The 18745-nt window shown below is 43.1% G+C and overlaps 1 protein-coding gene across 2 annotated transcripts in view; it reads left to right on the top strand.

The window, feature by feature from the left end:
- Positions 1-18745, top strand: part of PTCH2 (patched 2) — a 79880-nt gene that overhangs the window by 43119 nt on the left and 18016 nt on the right. For both annotated transcript variants that reach the window (XM_081009342.1, XM_081009341.1), the window contains exons 8-11: positions 11507-11696; positions 11988-12057; positions 12915-13006; positions 18334-18529. In XM_081009342.1, coding sequence (XP_080865468.1) covers positions 11507-11696; positions 11988-12057; positions 12915-13006; positions 18334-18529 — 548 coding nt within the window. The remainder of the gene's footprint in view (positions 1-11506; positions 11697-11987; positions 12058-12914; positions 13007-18333; positions 18530-18745) is intronic.

Raw genomic sequence — 18745 nt, 5'->3', positions numbered from 1 at the left:
GACCAAAAATGTTCTGAAGGGTTGATGTCGAAATATACAGAATTTTGTGGCACCTTATAGACTGTTTTCTTTTCACATAAGCCATAATAAATCTGTTTCTAAGGTGACACAAGTTATTTTTGTGGGGAGGTTTGCAGTATCAGACTAGCATGGCTATCCCTTTGGAATTTATCAAAACATACATATCATTATAATTGAGAAAACAATGCATTGTAAAACTTGTATCTTGCAATAGTCATTATATCTCAAAAGATGAACATGTTTCAAAATTCAGTGAATGCTGTGGAAATGGGGAAATAAAATCAAGTAAGTCAGTCTTGTACTACCTACAGAAACACAAGTGGCAGGTACACTGCAGTATTGGGTGCACATGTTTGCACATGATAAAAGGAATGAGAAAATATGTAGTCTGCTTATTAAATAAGCACATTGGGAAGATATATGATTTCCGGGATGTTACCATGGCTTATATAGAGGTGCCCACAGGCATGTGTTTTCTATTGGATGGGATCTCAGCAGATGCCAGGAACGTGTTCTTTACTGATACATTAAGAGCATTATATTTCCCCTCCAGCAAATAATTGTGGGGAACTGCATCCTTTGAATATTGGAAGAGACAGATGTGTAAGAGAGACCTATGTCTTGAAAATGCTTCCATGCTTTTATCTGGAGTTCATGGGTCCCATATTCAAGTCTGACCCTCTTGACATTACAAAGACACACTTTCCTATGTTTAAAAAACTGGATTGTTCCTAAGAGACAACAGTTCAGATGCTGTTCAGTTGCACTCTAAGCTCCATCTAATGCAGAACAACTTTGGACTAGGATTAATATTGTTGCTTTGGCTGCTATAGTTAGAAGCCTACCCCTGACCACTAGCACATGGCCTCCAGGAGTTGATTACTCCTGCTTTTCTTTTATACACCCACTAGCTTGTTTTGTCACATTCAGTCTAGTTTGCTTTTTAAAAGAGATGAGATCCACTGTGGATCTGAATAACCTTTCTCTTCTAGACAACAAGCCCTATATTTTTATCCATGGCAACTTTTTTGTTTTCATTTGCTTTGTTATTTATTATTATAATTATTTACTTAGTTGCCTAAGGTGAGAAACAGTCTCAAAGCAGCTTACAAGCAATATGAAACAAGCAGAGGGCCTTCTCGGTAGTAACACCCTCCCTTCAGATGTAAATGGAATAAACAACAATCTTGACTTTAGAAGACCTCTGAAGGTAGCCCTGTTTAGGGAAAGTTTTAAGGACTGCTGTTTTTAGATAAGTTGTAAGCCACCCAGAGTGGCTGGGGGAACCCATCCAGATGGGTGGGGTGTACATAACAAAATTATTATTATTAATTATTATAATGATATAAAATATAAAACATACCAATAACAATAAAAAAAATCTAGCATACAAATGCTACTGCCACACCATCCCATGAAAATACCAGAAACATCACTGGTACAGTAACGATTTTAAAGTGCCAACCAAGAATTACTGCTGCACATACTTTTATGTCTAACATCATAGCTTCTACCTATCCTAAATGTCTGTGATTTGCATTTTAAATGGAGGTTATAAGATACTTGAAATACAGGGATCAGCTTACTGTGCAGTGTTAACATGTCCCCCATAAGAGGGTGCTTCCTCCATATTATTTTTCAGAAAGGGAAGACTGTTAAATTATAAGTTCAAATAGAAGTTCATAATGACAGAAACCACCATTACAGATCAGACATCACAGGCAGAGCTTCTGAGCCTTCTCACTATAATTCAGAAATGGTGGGCACAATCAGCAAAAGCTAGTCACAACTTAAGACTCATTCAAGTAATGAAATAGAACAGATCATAAATACTTTCCCTTGAATGTGGAAGCACTTTTATAGTGAGGCAGTTTTGCACATTCAGCTGTAGATAATCAAATGATTTCTTGGCCACTATGAGAATGAGATGCTGAATTAGATGGTGCTTTGTCCTGGATCTTAGGCAAGTCAATCTAAAAACTGTGGGTTGTTTTTTACAATAAGTATAGAAAAAAAAATTTTTTTAAGTAAGTTGGTATGCGCAAGTTTTGTACAAAAAGTGATCTTGTATAAAAAGTGAATCCAGCTACTTGGAAATAAGGAACTGAACATATATGGATACTAAACAGTGCACGGAATGGTGCCACAGTGGGTGACAGAGCCCTTTGTCTTCAGGTGGCTGAGTGAAGCACGATGGGGTCATGCTCAGATATCTTACGACAATGTCAATTTTCTCAGTATAAGATGATGATGTGTGCTAAATTAACACAAGCAGTTCAAACGTCAAAAGTCCTCTACTGTATTTAGTCTCTTGGTTTCTGATCATGGGTGAGTCACTTAAAATTCTGGGGCTTCAGCTGCCCAACTGAAATGAGATCCTTCTGTATCTCCAGCAGTGATAGTGGGTAAGGGCAGGATGAAGGACAATATACTGAGGACGCATGGTCAAGAGGCATCTACGGCATATATTTATCCATGTTTTAGCCTCCATTTTCCAATTGATATTAAGCATGTGCTACCTAAACAGTATAGAAATTATTTAAACCATTAAGCTTCCATCTCTCAAGATCTATGGAGCTCTTAGGTAAGACACTTTTGGGGTGGTGGGGTCTTTGCTGTGGAGCCCCAGCTGATGTCTAGCTTTCCACCTGCTGAAGTCGCAACAGGTCCGCCTCAATGTAAAGCTACTATCCCTGTTTTCATGCATTAAATGTTGAAAATTTAAAAAGTAATCTGTTGCTCTTGTTTGCAGGCAATGTTGGACTTTATTATTTATTTAAGGAATTTATACCCTTATTTTCTTTATGTGTCTTAAAGTGGCTTTCAGTAAAAATATTAAGTCTCTTTGCGCAGTACTGCTGCCTTCATAATTGGGAGAAGAGAATGCTTTTCACTTCCTGATAGAAGGATGCAAGGTAAATATCACGGGTGTCAATTCAGTACTTGTGTGAAATTGATTTGTTGTACCTTAGTTTCCGTACAGAAACCACATAGTTCACATCTTCAGGTACTGAAACCTCTCCTCCAGCTTCTGATTTCTGCAAGTAGCTAGAATTTAGGATTTTCCTCTATATCACCTGTGTCTCATGAATCAAATCCAGAATCTTTTTCAGCAGTAAATGTACCGTAAATTGTTGCTCATGTACTTCAGGATGTTGTTGTTTTCCATCAAGGAAGTGCTTTTGTTTCAGGGTTATTTTATTTTCCCAACACAAACTACAATGTAGTTTCAATGAGAAAATCTCCTTAGCTTGAAGGGCTGGTGCAATTTGAAGTGTTAATATGTTATGTGGCTGCACAGGTGTCACAGGTTTGAGCAGGATATTGCACAACTGTTGCTGGATTATGACTTCTGTGAATATAGTACTAAAGGGCTATGTCTGAGATTTTTTTTAATCATTTGGATAACCCTTCAGGACCCTAACAATCTTCCTGAGGCAAGTTTCTATCCTCTCACTTTATCTGGATGATCTTTTGGCATGCTCTTGGATTGTTTGTCCCTTCTCCTTTGGTGACCTCTGATATCTCCTGTTAGGTGCAAAGGAACATTATGTGTGTTAATACAAGGAGCAAAGACAAACTCTGTGTTCCATTGTTATTTGTAGTGACAATGCCTAGACTGAATGGAGAGGGCAGACTGAAGGTGGAAGCCAGTTTTATGCATGGAGAAGGGTCTTCTTGTCCAGTTGATTAAATACACAAAGGTTTCTTAATGCTTTCTAATCACTGCATCCCTGGAGGGTCTCATGAGTCTATTCTCTGCCCTACAAGCTAATGCCAGGTGCTTTCCTTTTTTGGTCTGGCCCAATACTTGCTATTAATACTTACACCCGATCCAGGGCAAATTATAGGGTTGCCCTACTCATGGAATCAAGGCAATTGATTTCCCTAGATAGCTCCAGTAACATTCAAACTGCCCAGTTCTGTACTCCAAGAAGGGCTTCTCTGGAAGCCCATGTGAATCAGACCAGGAAGTACAGCAGCCCTATGTGGGCTTGCTGTAGGTTTCCTGCCCATGTGTACAAAAAACCCTTGTGATGAAAGTGACCATGTATATTTTCCTCAACCTCGAAACAGTTACAAATGCTTTTTTAACTCAAGGTTGAGTTTCTGTTCCTCTGCACACCTTTCACTCTGGTGAATTACCCCCTCCACCCCCACTCCCACAAATAAAGAGAGAAGGGGAGGCAAATGTTGGAATTTCCCTTCCTTGGAAAACATGGGATTTGTGGAGACTGCTGTTACTCATTTGTTATATATGGGAAACAGACAGCTTTCCTCAAGGAAGCATTTCTGTTTCATGCATATTGCATTTTTCCAGTGCTCAAGCTACAGTATTAGCTGAGTAAATGATATTTGACCCCCCCCTTCTGTTGTGAATACTGGATAGAACAACATGGCATGAGAGTTACAGACACCTATTGGATAGTGCTTGTAATGGCTGCCCCCATCAAGTATCTGTGTGTCACTTCTCGGGGTCTGGTACAAATTTGTAACACGAGTCTTCTTTCCTCTCTGCTGCTCCCTCCCTCTTCTCCCAACCCCCCACAAAAGGCTTTGTCTATTTTGAAAAATTAGAGGCTTGATTGGAATATGTTAGCATAAATAATGGGAACTAAGGAGGCTCTTTCTATTAGTGGCTGCCTGATTTGTGTTTATAGCCAGATGTGGCAATATGGGTGTGTGGGGGGGTGTATCTCACACTAAATGCTGTATAGGCGCTGTGTTCCCTTGTCATGGACCTACTGTAAGTTCTACACATTATGAAGGCTAGAGGCCTAATATGTTTGCTGACATATGTTCTGAGACCTGCAAATCCTATCAAGCAGCACTCTTGTCTTGCTGTCCCTGGTTGGTACAGTGCTTGTTCATCCCTCCTTCTGGCAGTCAGATGCCAAAAGTGTTGGATTCTTGTCTATTGGGATTTTATGTTTAAAGACCATCGTATGTGGTGGTCTTGCAGTTAAGGTTAAAGCTTATTGGGAAATGATATATAATGAATTGAAAAAGATGCTTAAAATAACATTCAAAAAAAAACAAAAACAAAAAACTAGAAGCTTTTATTCTGGAAATTATAGGGATAGAGCAGGGATCAGCAACCTTTTTCAGCCATGGGCTGGTCCACCATCCCTCAGACCATGTGGTGGGCCGGACTATATTCTGGGGGTGGGGGGAGAAATGAACGAATTCCTATGCCCCACAAATAACCCAGAGAGGCTTTAAATAAAAGGATACATTCTACTCATGTAAAAACACTCTGATTCCCGGACCGCCCACGGGCCGGATTTAGAAGGCGATTGGGCTGGATCTAGCCCCGGGGCCTTAGTTTGCCTATCCATGGGATAGAGCTACCTAAATAGTATAGAAATTTATTAATGTATGCGACTACAGCAGCAAAAATGTTATTTGACCAAAAATGGAAAGAATAAGAAGTGTCGATGAAAGAAGAATGGATACCAAAACTTATGGACTTTGCAGACATGGCAAAACTTACTGGAAAAAATAAGAAATCAAGATAACAAACTTTTTATAAAAGAATGGAAATGGTTTATTAAATATTTACAAACAAATTGTAAACAGATAAGGACATTGGCAGGATTATTGTAATAACCTGCAATTTCATAAGAGTATACAATTAAAGTAGATGAATAACTGAAAACTATGGTATAAATAATTTTTAAAACAACAACAACAGTGTTGGATTCTCTTGAGTGTGCACAGGAAATGTCAGCAGGAACATAGGAACTCTGGAAGTTGTGGCTCTTGAGAGAGCATCTTATGTAAAAGGGTGTATATCTCTTTGACACAAACGAAGACATTGTGTTAACTATATAAGTGGCTTTTGTGTGTGCTTTTCTTTACCTGTGGGTGGGGTGTCCTGTTTGGGGTAGCAGTGTGAAGGTAGGACCTTTTATCCTTTGTCCCTGCTGTGGCCTTGACCTCCCGGCTGCTGTTTTCACCAGGGGGAAAGTCACTGTCCCACTTCTGCCCACATGCTTGGGCCCTGCCCCCCCCCCTTTTAACTACTCCAGCATGTTAGCAAGGAACACCCCCTTTGCAGCAACACCCTCTTTAGGATGCCTTTATGTATTTATTACTAAGTGGTGGGTGAGTCACCTCCTTCAACAAAACTATGTCCACAGCAAAACTACTATGAATTGCTTTGGAGACAGGATATTGTGTTATTGCATCCTGCTTTGAATAAAAGCTGGGCTTTTTAATGTCTTCGAAGGCTCTGAGAAGGGATTCTCTCAAGAGCTTTGTCTGCTGCTCACTTGCCACCCTTACTCTTTCTGTTCAGTCTATGGGGTGATGTTTTCCCACAGGTGCTATGGGCATAAGGGTTTTGTTCCCTTCTTAGCCCCTGCTGTGGGGCTGGAGAAATTCCAGTCCCTTTCCTTCTGTGGGCCTGACTTTCCTCTTGCCCAGTCAGACCAAAATTTCAGTTCTTTGAGGCAAGAAATTATCTCTTACTTTTTTGTGTTTGGTGCTGGATCTCTGCCTTCTACCATAAATATCCATAATAATAACTATGAAGCTTTAATAACAGATTACTCCAGTATGGTAGCGCTAAATTGGTTGAGAGGAGGTTTTACCCTAGAAGAGAGTTGGAGTTTTCTTTTGGGGGGGGGAGTTTATTGTCCGCACATTTTCTCAAGCCAGGTGGGCCCTTAAGAGGAGAGCCCTATCCTGTCTCTTTTAATTGAAGCCCTCTTGGGCCTCCCAGCTGGTGTGGAAACAGAGCAGGGGGCTGCATTTGGGTGGCCCAGCTGGGAGGGAGGAGGTGCCCAGCCCAGCAATTTATCCAAGAGCCTGTAATTATGGGGATAATTCTGAAGGCCTGTTCCACTGCCTGGGAAGTGGCTCTGCTGAACCTAGGGGGAGAGAAAAGGGAGAGACGGTGTCAGCATGTGCAACGCAGGACTGAGATAAGTTGCTTTTGTCAACACCAGGTAATTGATCTCCCCTGCTCCTCAGTTACATAGCTACCCATTTCTCAGCTGTGTTAAGAGATGACCCTTGCCTTGAGGGCAGCTGACCATGTAGCCAGGCTGAAGCGGCACTCTGGAATCTACTAGGACTAGGATGTCATAGTGAATCCCAGGGTGTGGCTTGGAGTGGCTTCTCAGGAAAGAGAAAGGGTGGCAGGAAATAAAGTCTTCCACAGAATAACCTCGCTATGAAGCTCTGCTCCAGTGCCCTGTTGGCACTGGTACTTCCAGGCATGCTCTTGCACTAGGCTTGCAAAAGCAAATTGGCTAGGCCCTTTAGACACAAGTCCTGCCGGACGTGCTGTGGGGATGTTCCTAGATCAGCCAGCTCTGGGTTACTGGGCATCTCTCCACTTGGCTCCCAACCAATTCTGCTTTTTCGGCTGCCCTTGTTGGTACCCAGCTCTGCTGCTGTGGGGAGACAGGGAGTGTTTCTGGGAGCATGCTGTGAGGCATCCTCTGAGCCAAAGAGGCCCTGCTAGGGGAGGAGTGTCCTACGCAGTTGGCTTGTCTAGCAAGATGGGGCAGTGTAAGTCTGTCGGACCCCACACAGTGCAAGGGCCAACTGATGGGATGGAGCTTGCAGCCTCTCCTTAAAGAAACCTGGGAATCTTGAGTACAAGAAGACCCTAATGTTTACAAGGATGTGGTCCAGTGTTTTCATCCCTGCTGTTCTGGAGATATTTCAATGCTCCTGGGGAGGCTGTGAGAATGAGATATAGCATATCTGAGGTGTGTACGTGTTCAATGCATGTGGGGTGGAATGAGGGATAATCCAATCTAATACTCAAAGCCAAAGCAGCAGTACAATTGGGAGTTTGATCAGGAGGGAGAGGGACCCTTTGCATGAAAAAGGAGAGGGCTTCCTTTGTTAATTGGAGTAAAAAAGAATTTGCATAGGGCTCCTCATTAACATGCTCACTGTTGCTACCTCGCTGTAGCCCAGAATCCCCTCCCCCAACTTTGTATCAAACAATGCTGCTCTCTCAGTGGAGGGGAGGGGGGTTAAGCAGGAGCAGCTGAGGGGGGGAGGCTGTGGCACATAGAGTGACAGTACCTAAGTTTAACGCCCTCCCCATCAGACAAGAGAGTGCCCCATGTAAAGCATACTTGGCAGCTTCTCTCATTTTGCCTTGTCTTTTCATGTTGCTCCCTGGTTAATTAGGGTGTTGGAATTTGAGGCTTCCTCATTCCCCTTTGAAGCTTCAGATTGTCCTGTTCCAAATTAACCCTAATTACAAGGAATATCTCCCTCTCTTCCCTTCTTCACAACACTTGCAGATGTACTGTCATTTCAGCTCTGAACGTTGTTAATAAATAAATAAGGCTCCCAGTGTCCACTTCCTACTATCACTCATCCTGGGCAGTGACAAGAACAAGGTTGTTGAGAGGGTCTCTCTTTCTCTCTCTCTCTCTCTCTCTCTGCATATTTCTGTCCTGGCCATCACATGGCACAAAACCATCTCCTGGCACTTGTTTAAAAAGAGGCTTTGTACTTAAAGACCGTCTGATGAAGGACTCCTCTAATTTTTGGGATCCATCTTCGCCTGTGGCTTCAAAGTTTGGCCTGAATGTGTTCCCCACCCTTCCTCTACATTCTGGTTGTACGTGTGGTTTCTCTCCTGGGTGGCCTAGTCAAGATCAGCAGAGCTCAGCATGACTCCTGGTGCCTTGCCTCCCAAACAGCCTGGAATGGTTTGGATTCTGCCTCTGATGCTTCCCTCCCAGCTCTTCCCATCTCGGACAGACGCAGAGTGTCTGTCCCCTCCCTGTGTTCCTTGGCATAGCCTCCTCCCTCACTGGCATCCCAGCTGTTCCTTTGGGGAGAGTGGCGTGGAAACCAAAAGCATGCCTGTCAATCAGCTTGGGTTTATATATATATATTTATAAAAATCAACAGCTACGAAGTATTAAAAGAAGAATTTATACTTACAAAAAGTGACAAAATAGCAGGACAGGATAGAATTGTCTACACAAACTCTCTCTTACCACGTTTGAGAAATATAATTTATGATGAAGAACCCAGAATGATGGAGCGGGAGAAGCACCAATAAGCAAGAGAATTATCAGGCTGTGGAATATGTGGTTTTTATGTCCTCATTTTCTGCTTCTGTTAAAAATAAGGTGAGCCACAGAAATTGAAAAGGAAAAGATAATATGTGAAAAATGTTTTTTATTTTAATATGAACAATATTTGGATAGGCTATCCTGTAGAGCATTCTTCCTCCCACTTGGGGCGCCCTCAGATAGAAAGATAATTTTATTTTTTATTTTGACAAAGTAATAATAATAAATAAATAAAAATGAGCACTCCACCCACAAGACCATTCCATTGTAACTACCCAACCTCCCAAAATTTCAGCACATCTTGCGATGGTTTGACCCATATATTTTTATAGACTACAACTCTCATCATCCTTGACCATTGCTCAGGCTGGCTGGAGTTGATAGGAGTTTTAGCCCAAACCACCTGGAGGACACCATATTGAGGAATGCTGTACTAGAGTCAAATAGTTGGGAGTTACTGTAATGGCAAGCACCCTACAGTACATATTATGAACCTTCCATTTGTTGTGCTCCACAGCTGCTGCCATAAGACGTACCTGTGTCACAAACTTATTTTGGTTTTGCCCCAGTTTAGCTGTCATTGCTCCTTCCTCCTCCCCATCCCTGCTGCTGCCGCCATCAAATACAGTAATCCTGGGAATTGCAATTTGTGGTGTTTTCTGGAGAGAGGCAACATGTATTAAACCAGTTAAAGACAGATATGTCCACACACGTTTAGATGAAAAGGAGTTGGGAAAATCAAGAAAATGTTAGAATGCATTGGTGTTTCTTGGATTCTGACCCTTAAGAGACAGCTATGTTGTCATTAGTCCCATAAACCTCAAGCCAAACGTTGAGAGTCTTCTGCAATGGCTTGAAAATGGGAGATTGTAGTCAAAACAGAATTTGTCTTTGGGTTCAGTAATCAGTCGCTCAGCCTGTGTCTCTATATCTGCAAAATGGAAATAGTGACAACTTCACTATGCTTATTTTAAGGATGATTAAGGGAATATCTACACTATAGACTCAAACAAGTATGAAATTGGTTTAACTGCCATGGATTTCCCCCTGGAGAAGTGTGGAAATTGTACTTGTTTTTGTGAGGTTGCTTTGAGTGCTCAGATATAATCCCTTGAAAAAAGCACAATGAACATAAAGATGGTTTAAATTTATAACACAAATTACTTAACAAATTACTGAAGCAATACTGAAGCAATGTAAATTCAATGTCAATTTCCAAATGATATATCTGTTGTTAACTTTATAAATAAAATTTTATGAATACACTTGTGCAATATTCCTCAATGAGAAGTTTAACCACGGCAAACAAATGTCTCTGAAAGTCACCTTTGTCCATTTAACTTCCTATCTTCTGCAATGTGCAGCCACAGAAGCTTGTGTGTGCTAGGGTGTACTTTCACTTTGTACAGAGTAAATGTGAGGCTCAACAGGCTTGGGCATTACTATGACTGAACTGAGTATGCGCTGTAGAATATTTCCCAGAATCCTTTGCTATATACAGCGGTTCTGTGGCAGGCAGGCAACTTCCTCCACAACTTGCACTATTTTGTAGCAAAGCTACCATTGGGGCATTCTTCAGACTGGAAGCTTGGGGCACAGTGAATTTGCCCTTGGCATTATTAGTTCACTCATCCCACTCAAAGCCATAAGGGGCAAAGTTATTCCCCTTCAGTTTTTAATATACTGACTACATTAGTCATATTTATATACTGTACTTCTTATTGTGGCTTCTAGAGCACCAGGTCAGTTACAGTATACGGTGGGCAACTTCCTCTGGCAGACAATGAACTATAGCACTCTGTGGTGGTAGCAGCTTCTCAATATGTAGTTTCTCCTTCCACTTGCCCTTTCCCTTTCTTTTTCAAAAATAAAATACAGTCCCAGAAGCTGCAATTACAGAGGAAGACTGTGGGGGAGGCAGTTCTTAGCCCTTTCCCTCCAACAGTTGTGTCCCCGCCCCCCCAGTAAAACCACTCTTTGCAAGTTGCTGAACACCTGCCTCCTCTCCAGTAGGATTTTGCTTGTGGGTGGGGAGCATATCAAGCAATATCACTCCATCTTGAGCCCCTCCTCACTTCTACCTCTGCAGCTGCATTTTGTTTTATGTTTTAAAGATACTATATGTGATCAAGCACAACACTTCTCTGTGTCTTTTAATTTGTTTTAATTAATTAGACAACTAACACAGATTGGAGTCATCAGTCTACTAGTTAAATCTTCCAAGGGTTGGGGAAATGTATTCTTTTAACCATGATAATGTGAAGAAGAATACATGTGTTAAAGGGAAGACCAGACTGCATGATGTTCCCCTGTGGGCCTATTCTCAGTTCTAGGGTCTCTCATGTGAATAAGCGAAGAGCCAAGTAAGAGGACAGAGGTAAGTGGGAGGTATATTAACTCCAGTGTTTCTTTCCCTTTCCCTCCAGAGGGCAGCCGTGTCAGCCAGGAGCTCCGGTACACAAAGGAAAAGCTAGGAGAAGAGTCTCTGTACACACCCCAGATGCTGATACAAACTCCCAAACGGGAAGGTGAAAACATCCTGACCCCAGAGGCCTTGGGAATGCATCTTGAAGCTGCTCTGGCTGCAAGCAAAGTGCAAGTCTTACTTTACGGAAAGTGAGTTTCAAAATGGAAAATCTATGTTACTCTCATAAGAAGAACATACACTTTTTATGATGGATTAGATGAGGATCTATCTAGTCCAGCATTCAGTTTCTATCAATCTTCAGGTGTCTCTGGGTGCTCACAAGCAGAGCATGAAGGTTATGGCCTTCCCCAATGTTTGTGCCCAGCACCTGTTACTCAGAGGTACATTGCCTCTGCAGCTTCCATTTAGTTAACATTCCTCTTTCCATCAATTCTTCTGACTTTTTTTTTTACATTCATTGCCTCTGCTTCTTCTTTCAGGTCTTGGGATCTCAACAAAATATGCTACAAGTCAGGTGTCCCCATAATTGAGAATGGAATGATTGCACGGGTGAGTTGCCAAGGGAATGCATGCATCTGCAGGGACAGGGGTTGCACTAAAACCCATAGAAATTAGGTAGATCAGCTGGGGAAAATCTCTTTGTTAGATGGCATAAATAATTCCCTGGGGTCTAGCTGGTTGGCTAGAGAATGGGGTGGGTCTTAGAGAGGATATCCAGGTTGCTATGGGGATAGGGTGGAATCTTTAAAAAAGGATGGTGTTACAAAGGAGCAGCTTCCCAAAGCACCCTTCTGGGTTCAGAGACTTGGACATTTCTGCATAGACTGGACATGCTTCTTTTTGCTAGACCCCTAACCCTGGTTACAATCACTCCTGTGTATCTGAGATAAGAGCTAACTATGAGGCTTTATTTCCCTTCCAGCCATATGCTGGGGGAGTAGAAAGAGGAAAGTCTATTTTATCCTCAACTGCTTTCAGCAGTGCCTGACCTCTGGTGATAAGGGTTTTACATCCTGCATGCCTCAGTTGCAAGAGACTGCTGTCCCCTTAGACAGGTATCCTCAGAGTGAGGACTTCCCGTGGCCCACTGTAGCCCGTTTGGCTAGGACAAGTCTTCCAGGTTCTCATATCTGGGATCTGTTCGGATTGAGGGCTTGTATTTGGGATGGTACTCTTTGGTTCCCAAAGCCATTCACTGTTCCAAAAGGCTGCAAGGGAGAGAATGGGGAGACAAGGTTAGTTAAGTTGCAGTAGGACACTGGTTGTAGAGAGGGTAGTCCCACCTGCAATAAAATTATGTGAGCATTTGGGCAGGTCAAGGAAGGTAAGGGACAAAGAGAGCAGAAGAGAACTGGAAAGATGAACTTGTGGTTTTCCTCTGTGACTGTGGCTCTTGTCATTCCCAGATGATCGAGAAGCTCTTTCCTTGTGTTATCGTGACCCCACTGGACTGCTTTTGGGATGGTGCCAAGCTGCAAGGGGGTTCCGCTTACCTCCCGTGAGTACCTGTTTTTCAGGTGTACTTTTCTGCCCTGCTCTGATTGGCCTGTGAGGCCAAGTCTGTGTAGAAGGCTGTCTGTAGGTTAAGCATGTATCCAGCACAGGGATTGAGACCTGACATGCTTTTAGCTATTTCTCCTCTGTTCCCTATTCCACAGACTTATCTGGGCTTTAGGAAGTATGCTTGTCTTTACACATACACACTCTCACACACTGTCTTCTATCTGAGCCCCCCTCAGCTATTTGAGAGTGCTTTCAAGCTCTTTCACAGGATGTGAAGCATGATCATTTAGCATTTTCTTAAAGTGCCCAAAGCACTTCCACTTCCCTCACTAAACACAATAATAAATATAACAAACTTTTAAGGTAGGATAGTCCTATTCTTTCAGTATTAAAGAAGGCATTACTAAAGGCTCTTGCATCCCAGTGTTGGTGGATGAGCTGAGATTTGAATTGGGGATTTCCAGCTCAGACGTCACACCTCAAGCTCTTAACCTCTCGTACAGTGTCCCAGTTCTTATTTGCAGCTAAGCAAGGTCCCAACAAGGAGAAAGACATCTGAATGTAGCAGGAATGTTTGCCTGCAGTCACTGGTCAAGAATAAGGAGTAGAGGAAGAACCAGTCATGACAAGGAATGTACATGAGCCTGCCCAAAAAGATGGTGGCATCTTTTTGTGTTTTGTCAATAATGCTCTTTTACCACTAAGTCGGAGCTGGAGTTAACTGTTTGCTTTTAAGGTCTGCAGGCTGGATTGCCCATGGCAGGCATTGTTAGAAAGCATAGCTGCTGATGATGGAGGAGGAGGGGTTGCAAAAACACATTGTGGCTTCATAATTTTCCTGTACTAATAAGCGATAGGATCTTTGCCTAATAATTGGGTTTCTTGCTTGGCTTGCTTGGCACCTGTGGACAAGCTTCCTTCCTGTATCTGGTGCTTCCAAGGTTACTTCCCTACCTTTCAGTATGTTTTCAGCGTGCTTGTTTGGGGAAACGGAAACATAGTTCTCATTTTCAGTGGCACATATACTATTAAAGTGGCACCTGTGGCACAGGAAGGAGAGTAATGTCCATCTGCTGTAGAATACCATAATTTGCCAGTTACCACCATAATACTACAGCTTTTCTCCTCTTACCTATTCCACCACGGCATGGCCAAGGGGATTTTGCTTACACCCCCCCTCCACCTTGTTCTGCAATGCCACATTAGGGAGGGGGGTGGTAACAGTTAGTGGGTGGTAGGATAGTCTCACATCCTCCAGCCTGCCCCCACAGAATCTGGGAATAGGTCCACAGCCCCAGCAGTTTCTCCCTGTCCCACTTCCTAACCAGAGGGAAAACGCTTTCTCTAGTCTCCTACCCCCTCCCCTAAGTTTCTACTTTGGGGCCAATTGCTTTGTTTTGTTGCTCCTGCTGCCTCGTAATTATGTTTCTATTAAGGTGTACAAAATGGGGGATGGAGGGGGAGAGAGGGTAAAGATGTGGGGACCAGCCCCACTGGAGGCACTGGGGGAGGGAGGGCCAGGAACAATAGCCAGCATTCTTTCTGTTTACAAGTGTGTTTGTCCATAAGGGGCCCTGGAGACTTATGCTTTGTCAGCAAACGGCAACACCACGTATTCTCATGCTAATGATACTTTGAAAGCTCCAAGTTGCCCAACAAATGGAATAGTAGCTTTATTCAGCCTGCTGCTGAGAGAAAGGGGACAGGGAGGGAGGGAGGAGAAAACAGATTTCAGAAAAATTAAAAGAGGGAGGGATTTTAATATCAAACTGCCAAGAATAAGGGTTGGGGTAGGGTGAAGTGTTTTCCGTTGAACTCGGGAGCAGCACAAATGCAAGGTGTGGGGTTTTGTTTTTTTAAGGGAACAGGGTCTGTTTCATCTCACTGAGTTTATCTCATACAAATGTTGGGTGCTATTTGCAGGGTGATTCACTGAACAAAATGGAGAGTTACTCTTAAGCACCCCCCCCCCAAAGGAGAGCTAAAGGTTACAGAATTTGAGACTTTGGGGTGCTTTCAAGCTTCCCTTTTCTTTCCCTTTTTTAAAGTAGATGAAATATGGGGTTTTAAGAACACACTTTGCCTAACAGCTCAGACTCATGTGCAAACCAGGGCAGTTGGCAAGGAAGCCTGGGGATTTTCTTGCTCTTCCTAGATTCTTTCATTAAACGTCATGTCCTTGCTCCCTTACTTTCTGTATCCAGTCTCTTGGGTTCCTTGTTTATTTATAATGACTCTCGTATCCCCCCTCCTCCACCGCTCAGAAATTTCACACACACACGTCCCAAAGTTTTCTTGTCAGTAGGTGGAATGGGGGAGTCTTTTCCTCAGGTCCAGCTTCCGCTTCAGTTCAGCTGAGGGTCTCTCTCTCCCCCCCCCTCCTTTTAACGCAAAGGGAGAGAAAACTTGGGAGAACAAAGGGCAGCAATCTATGGAAAAACAAAAGGGCCCGACTTGGCTCAGTGAAGCAAGAAACAGCAGATAAAAGAAGCTCTCTTTGGGAGCAGGAGCTGGGCTGTTTGGAATGTGGGAATCAGGCAAGGAGGAACCTTCTTGGGACCTGGGGGTTCATGAATGATTGGAGAGTGATTCTGCTCCGAGCATGACAAGACTTTCCCTGCCCCTGCTTTCTTGCTTTCCACATCTTTTGCTTTTTCCTTCTGTTTTTTAAAAAAGAAAATAGCAAGCAAAATAGACTTTGCTTTGTGATTCCAGCTAAAAGGACAAAATGCTGCAACTCCCTTCTTCATATCCAACCACTTCCCCCCCCCTTCTTCAACTTATTTTGGTTTGTTTGGCTACAAACTTGTGTGGAGAGACAGAAAAAATCCCTAGCAGCCAGCTCTCTAGAAAGAGTCTGGGAGACAAGCTTTGCCTATCAAGGCTTTCAGTAATTTGATAGGCTCTGAGAGTAGAGCATGTAGATCTTCAGGCCCTGATCCTGCATGGACAAGCTCCTCCGATTTTAATGGCTGCACAACAGGAACAAGAACAAATTCTCCCATTAGAATGGGGAAATGAACATGGAAAATCATACCTGGCAAATTTCCTTGCTGCAGAGCTCTTATAGACCCAGAAACTTAGGGGCTAATTACTCCGGGGCTATGTGAGCAGGATTGTCTCTACCTCCAATCCACTGGGAAGAAGTTGCTAAGATTGTATCAAGGCAGTGAGGGAGACTGCAGTCGCCTTGCCACTTTCCCTTGCTTCTGTGGCCTCAATGATGCAACCACTCCGTGACAGGAAGTTGAAGACAAGAATGCATGAGAACACCAGTGGAAGAGTGAGTGGCGTCAGTGGAACTGTAGCTCCAGTCTCAGGGTTGTTGTTGTTTACAGCATTTAAAGCAGAGATGGGGAGCCTCAGGCCCAGGGACCTGATTCAGCCCTCCAGGCCTCTATATATGGTCCTCATGAATCTCCCTGGGCCACAGCTCTCACTTGCCCTGCTTTTTGGAAATAGGCCTCTTGTTAGAAATTTGCTTCTGTCGTGTTAGGAAGATGCTGCATGAATGGCAGTGGAGGAGAGTTGCTGGATATAATCAGACCTGAAACAAGATGCCAGGATTTGTTTGGATTGTAGCTATAACCTTGATCTCGGAGAATGTGACACAAAGCCTGGATCAATTACAATATACTGGCTAATTGAGTTCACTGTCAAATTCTACTCTCTGAAGTTTCAAAACCTCCACCCTTTCCAACAGGTACTGGTCTAGGGAAATATCTTTTATCAGTTAATCTCTTGTCAGACCAAGCAGAGGATTTGCCCCTCGAAAAGTTGCCCATTTGGAGAGTTTACTATAATCAGAGATCCCTTAAAGACGATTCCCCTTTCTGCTAAACTGTATTCCTATCTGTCTAGAGCTGGAATTAATTCCTAAGCAACTCCCTTGTACTTTATACAGATAAAACTAACCTCTATGGCTCATTGTGGCCTTTGGAACCATTCTTATTGCCTCTTCTCTGACCTTTGCCAGTACTTTATATGTTGCCAGAAGCAGTCGTGCAAGTTGCTTGGGCTTAGTTCTCTGAATATCTTGTCTTAGTGGTTCTACTCTCCTAGCCCCAGATAGTCATTTTGGTGGGTCACTGACCCTTTCTCACAGTATGAAGCCAAGGAACATTTTCAGTGAAACTAGAAAGTGACCAAATAATGGAGTTTTCACAAGATTCTTGTGAAATTTACTGTCTCGGGATAATGTTGGGCAGAACTAGGCACAATTTGCCCTTTCTTTGGTGGGTAGGGAAACTCTAGGTCTAGTACTACATTTTCAGGGGGTGTGACCTTTCCTCTATAGTACAACAAATCTGTCATTGCAATGGTTGGAGATGAAGCCTTCCTGGGATAGATCCTTCCACACTTGCTCATTAAATAAGTTGCATGTTACAAGGGTTACACTTTTTGTTTGGGCAGAAGCAAAATGCCTTTTTCCCCATCAAGAAGCCTTTTCAATATGTGTATATTATCTAGGCATCTATATAAACAGAAAGAATAAAATATGCACATAACAAATTATACTGCTGTGTACATCCCTGTGCACAAATGCATCAGGCCAAGTGTTGTGCATGGAAAATACCCCTCTTCCCTTTCCAGCTTTTGTTGAAAGATTCTCTTTTGCTTCTGGAATACACCCTGATGCCCCTACATGCACATGACCCCAGCCTACAGCACACACACACTGCTCTGGTGCTCCCAGAGGAGGCACTGTCCAGATCCTCTGGAGCTGGCACTCTAAACCAGATGCCAAATGAAAGCAGCATGCCTGATCCTGTTATGCACGGGAACAAAAGGAATGAAGCCCTATATCAGCACTGAGCAGACCCCTCCCACCCCCTAAATGAGTCTTGTGCAGCCAGTCAGGGCAATTAACGCCAGCGTGCTAACATCTTGATAGAGGCAGTGCTGGGAGAGCCAGGGCTCTGCATGCAAGGGAGAAGCAGTAGTACACAGGACAAGGGAACTGGACTTAAATTATGGCCAGACCTAGTATGTGGTGTGTGTGTGTTCAGAGATCTTCCTTCTTGGGGGACAAGTCCATGTTCCTTCTCTAGCCTCTTTATTGCTCCAAAGGAAAATAAAAGCTGCTCAAGTATGCATTGCTGCATAAGTCTGCTACAGCCCAGACATATGGTCAGGTTTAGCCTTGCAAATATTCACACAAATTACTAGCCTACCAAAAAATGTAGTTACCTGCCTACTTATACATATATGAATTTACAAGCCTCCTCTTAAAATCATCCATTTAATATAATCTGTAATAGGAATAAGTGATGCTATCTGGATACTTTTCTTTCCCTGTTAACCCATATTTTATCTCTGTAGGGGCCGGCGCGATATCCAGTGGACTAACTTAGACCCCATTCAACTGATGGAGGAGTTGGGTCAGTTTGCCTCGCTGGAAGGATTCAAGGAGATGCTGGATAAGGCAGAGGTTGGCCAGGCCTATATGGAGCGGCCTTGTCTTGACCCCTTTGACCCTGAGTGTCCTACAAGTGCCCCCAACAGCCAAAGCCGGCAGGTAGGTTTGAGCCAGGCATGTTCCCCAACTACTCAGTGTATTTCCCAAATGCATATGTAAATGAGAAAATGAATTCTCTCAAACAGTATACAAGGGGGTAAATATGTATGTCTGGACTGTTCTTCACGCTGCAGATGACAGCTCATACAATGGCAATAAAACATTTGGAACTTTATCTAGCTTTCAACACATAATAAATATTTGTGTAAGAAAGCA

This window comes from Podarcis pityusensis (assembly GCF_964106645.2).
Source record: "Podarcis pityusensis genome assembly, chromosome: 6".
NCBI classification, from domain to species: domain Eukaryota; kingdom Metazoa; phylum Chordata; class Lepidosauria; order Squamata; family Lacertidae; genus Podarcis; species Podarcis pityusensis.
Note: the sequence above shows the minus strand (reverse complement) of the source record. Positions and strands in the feature narration are given on the sequence as shown.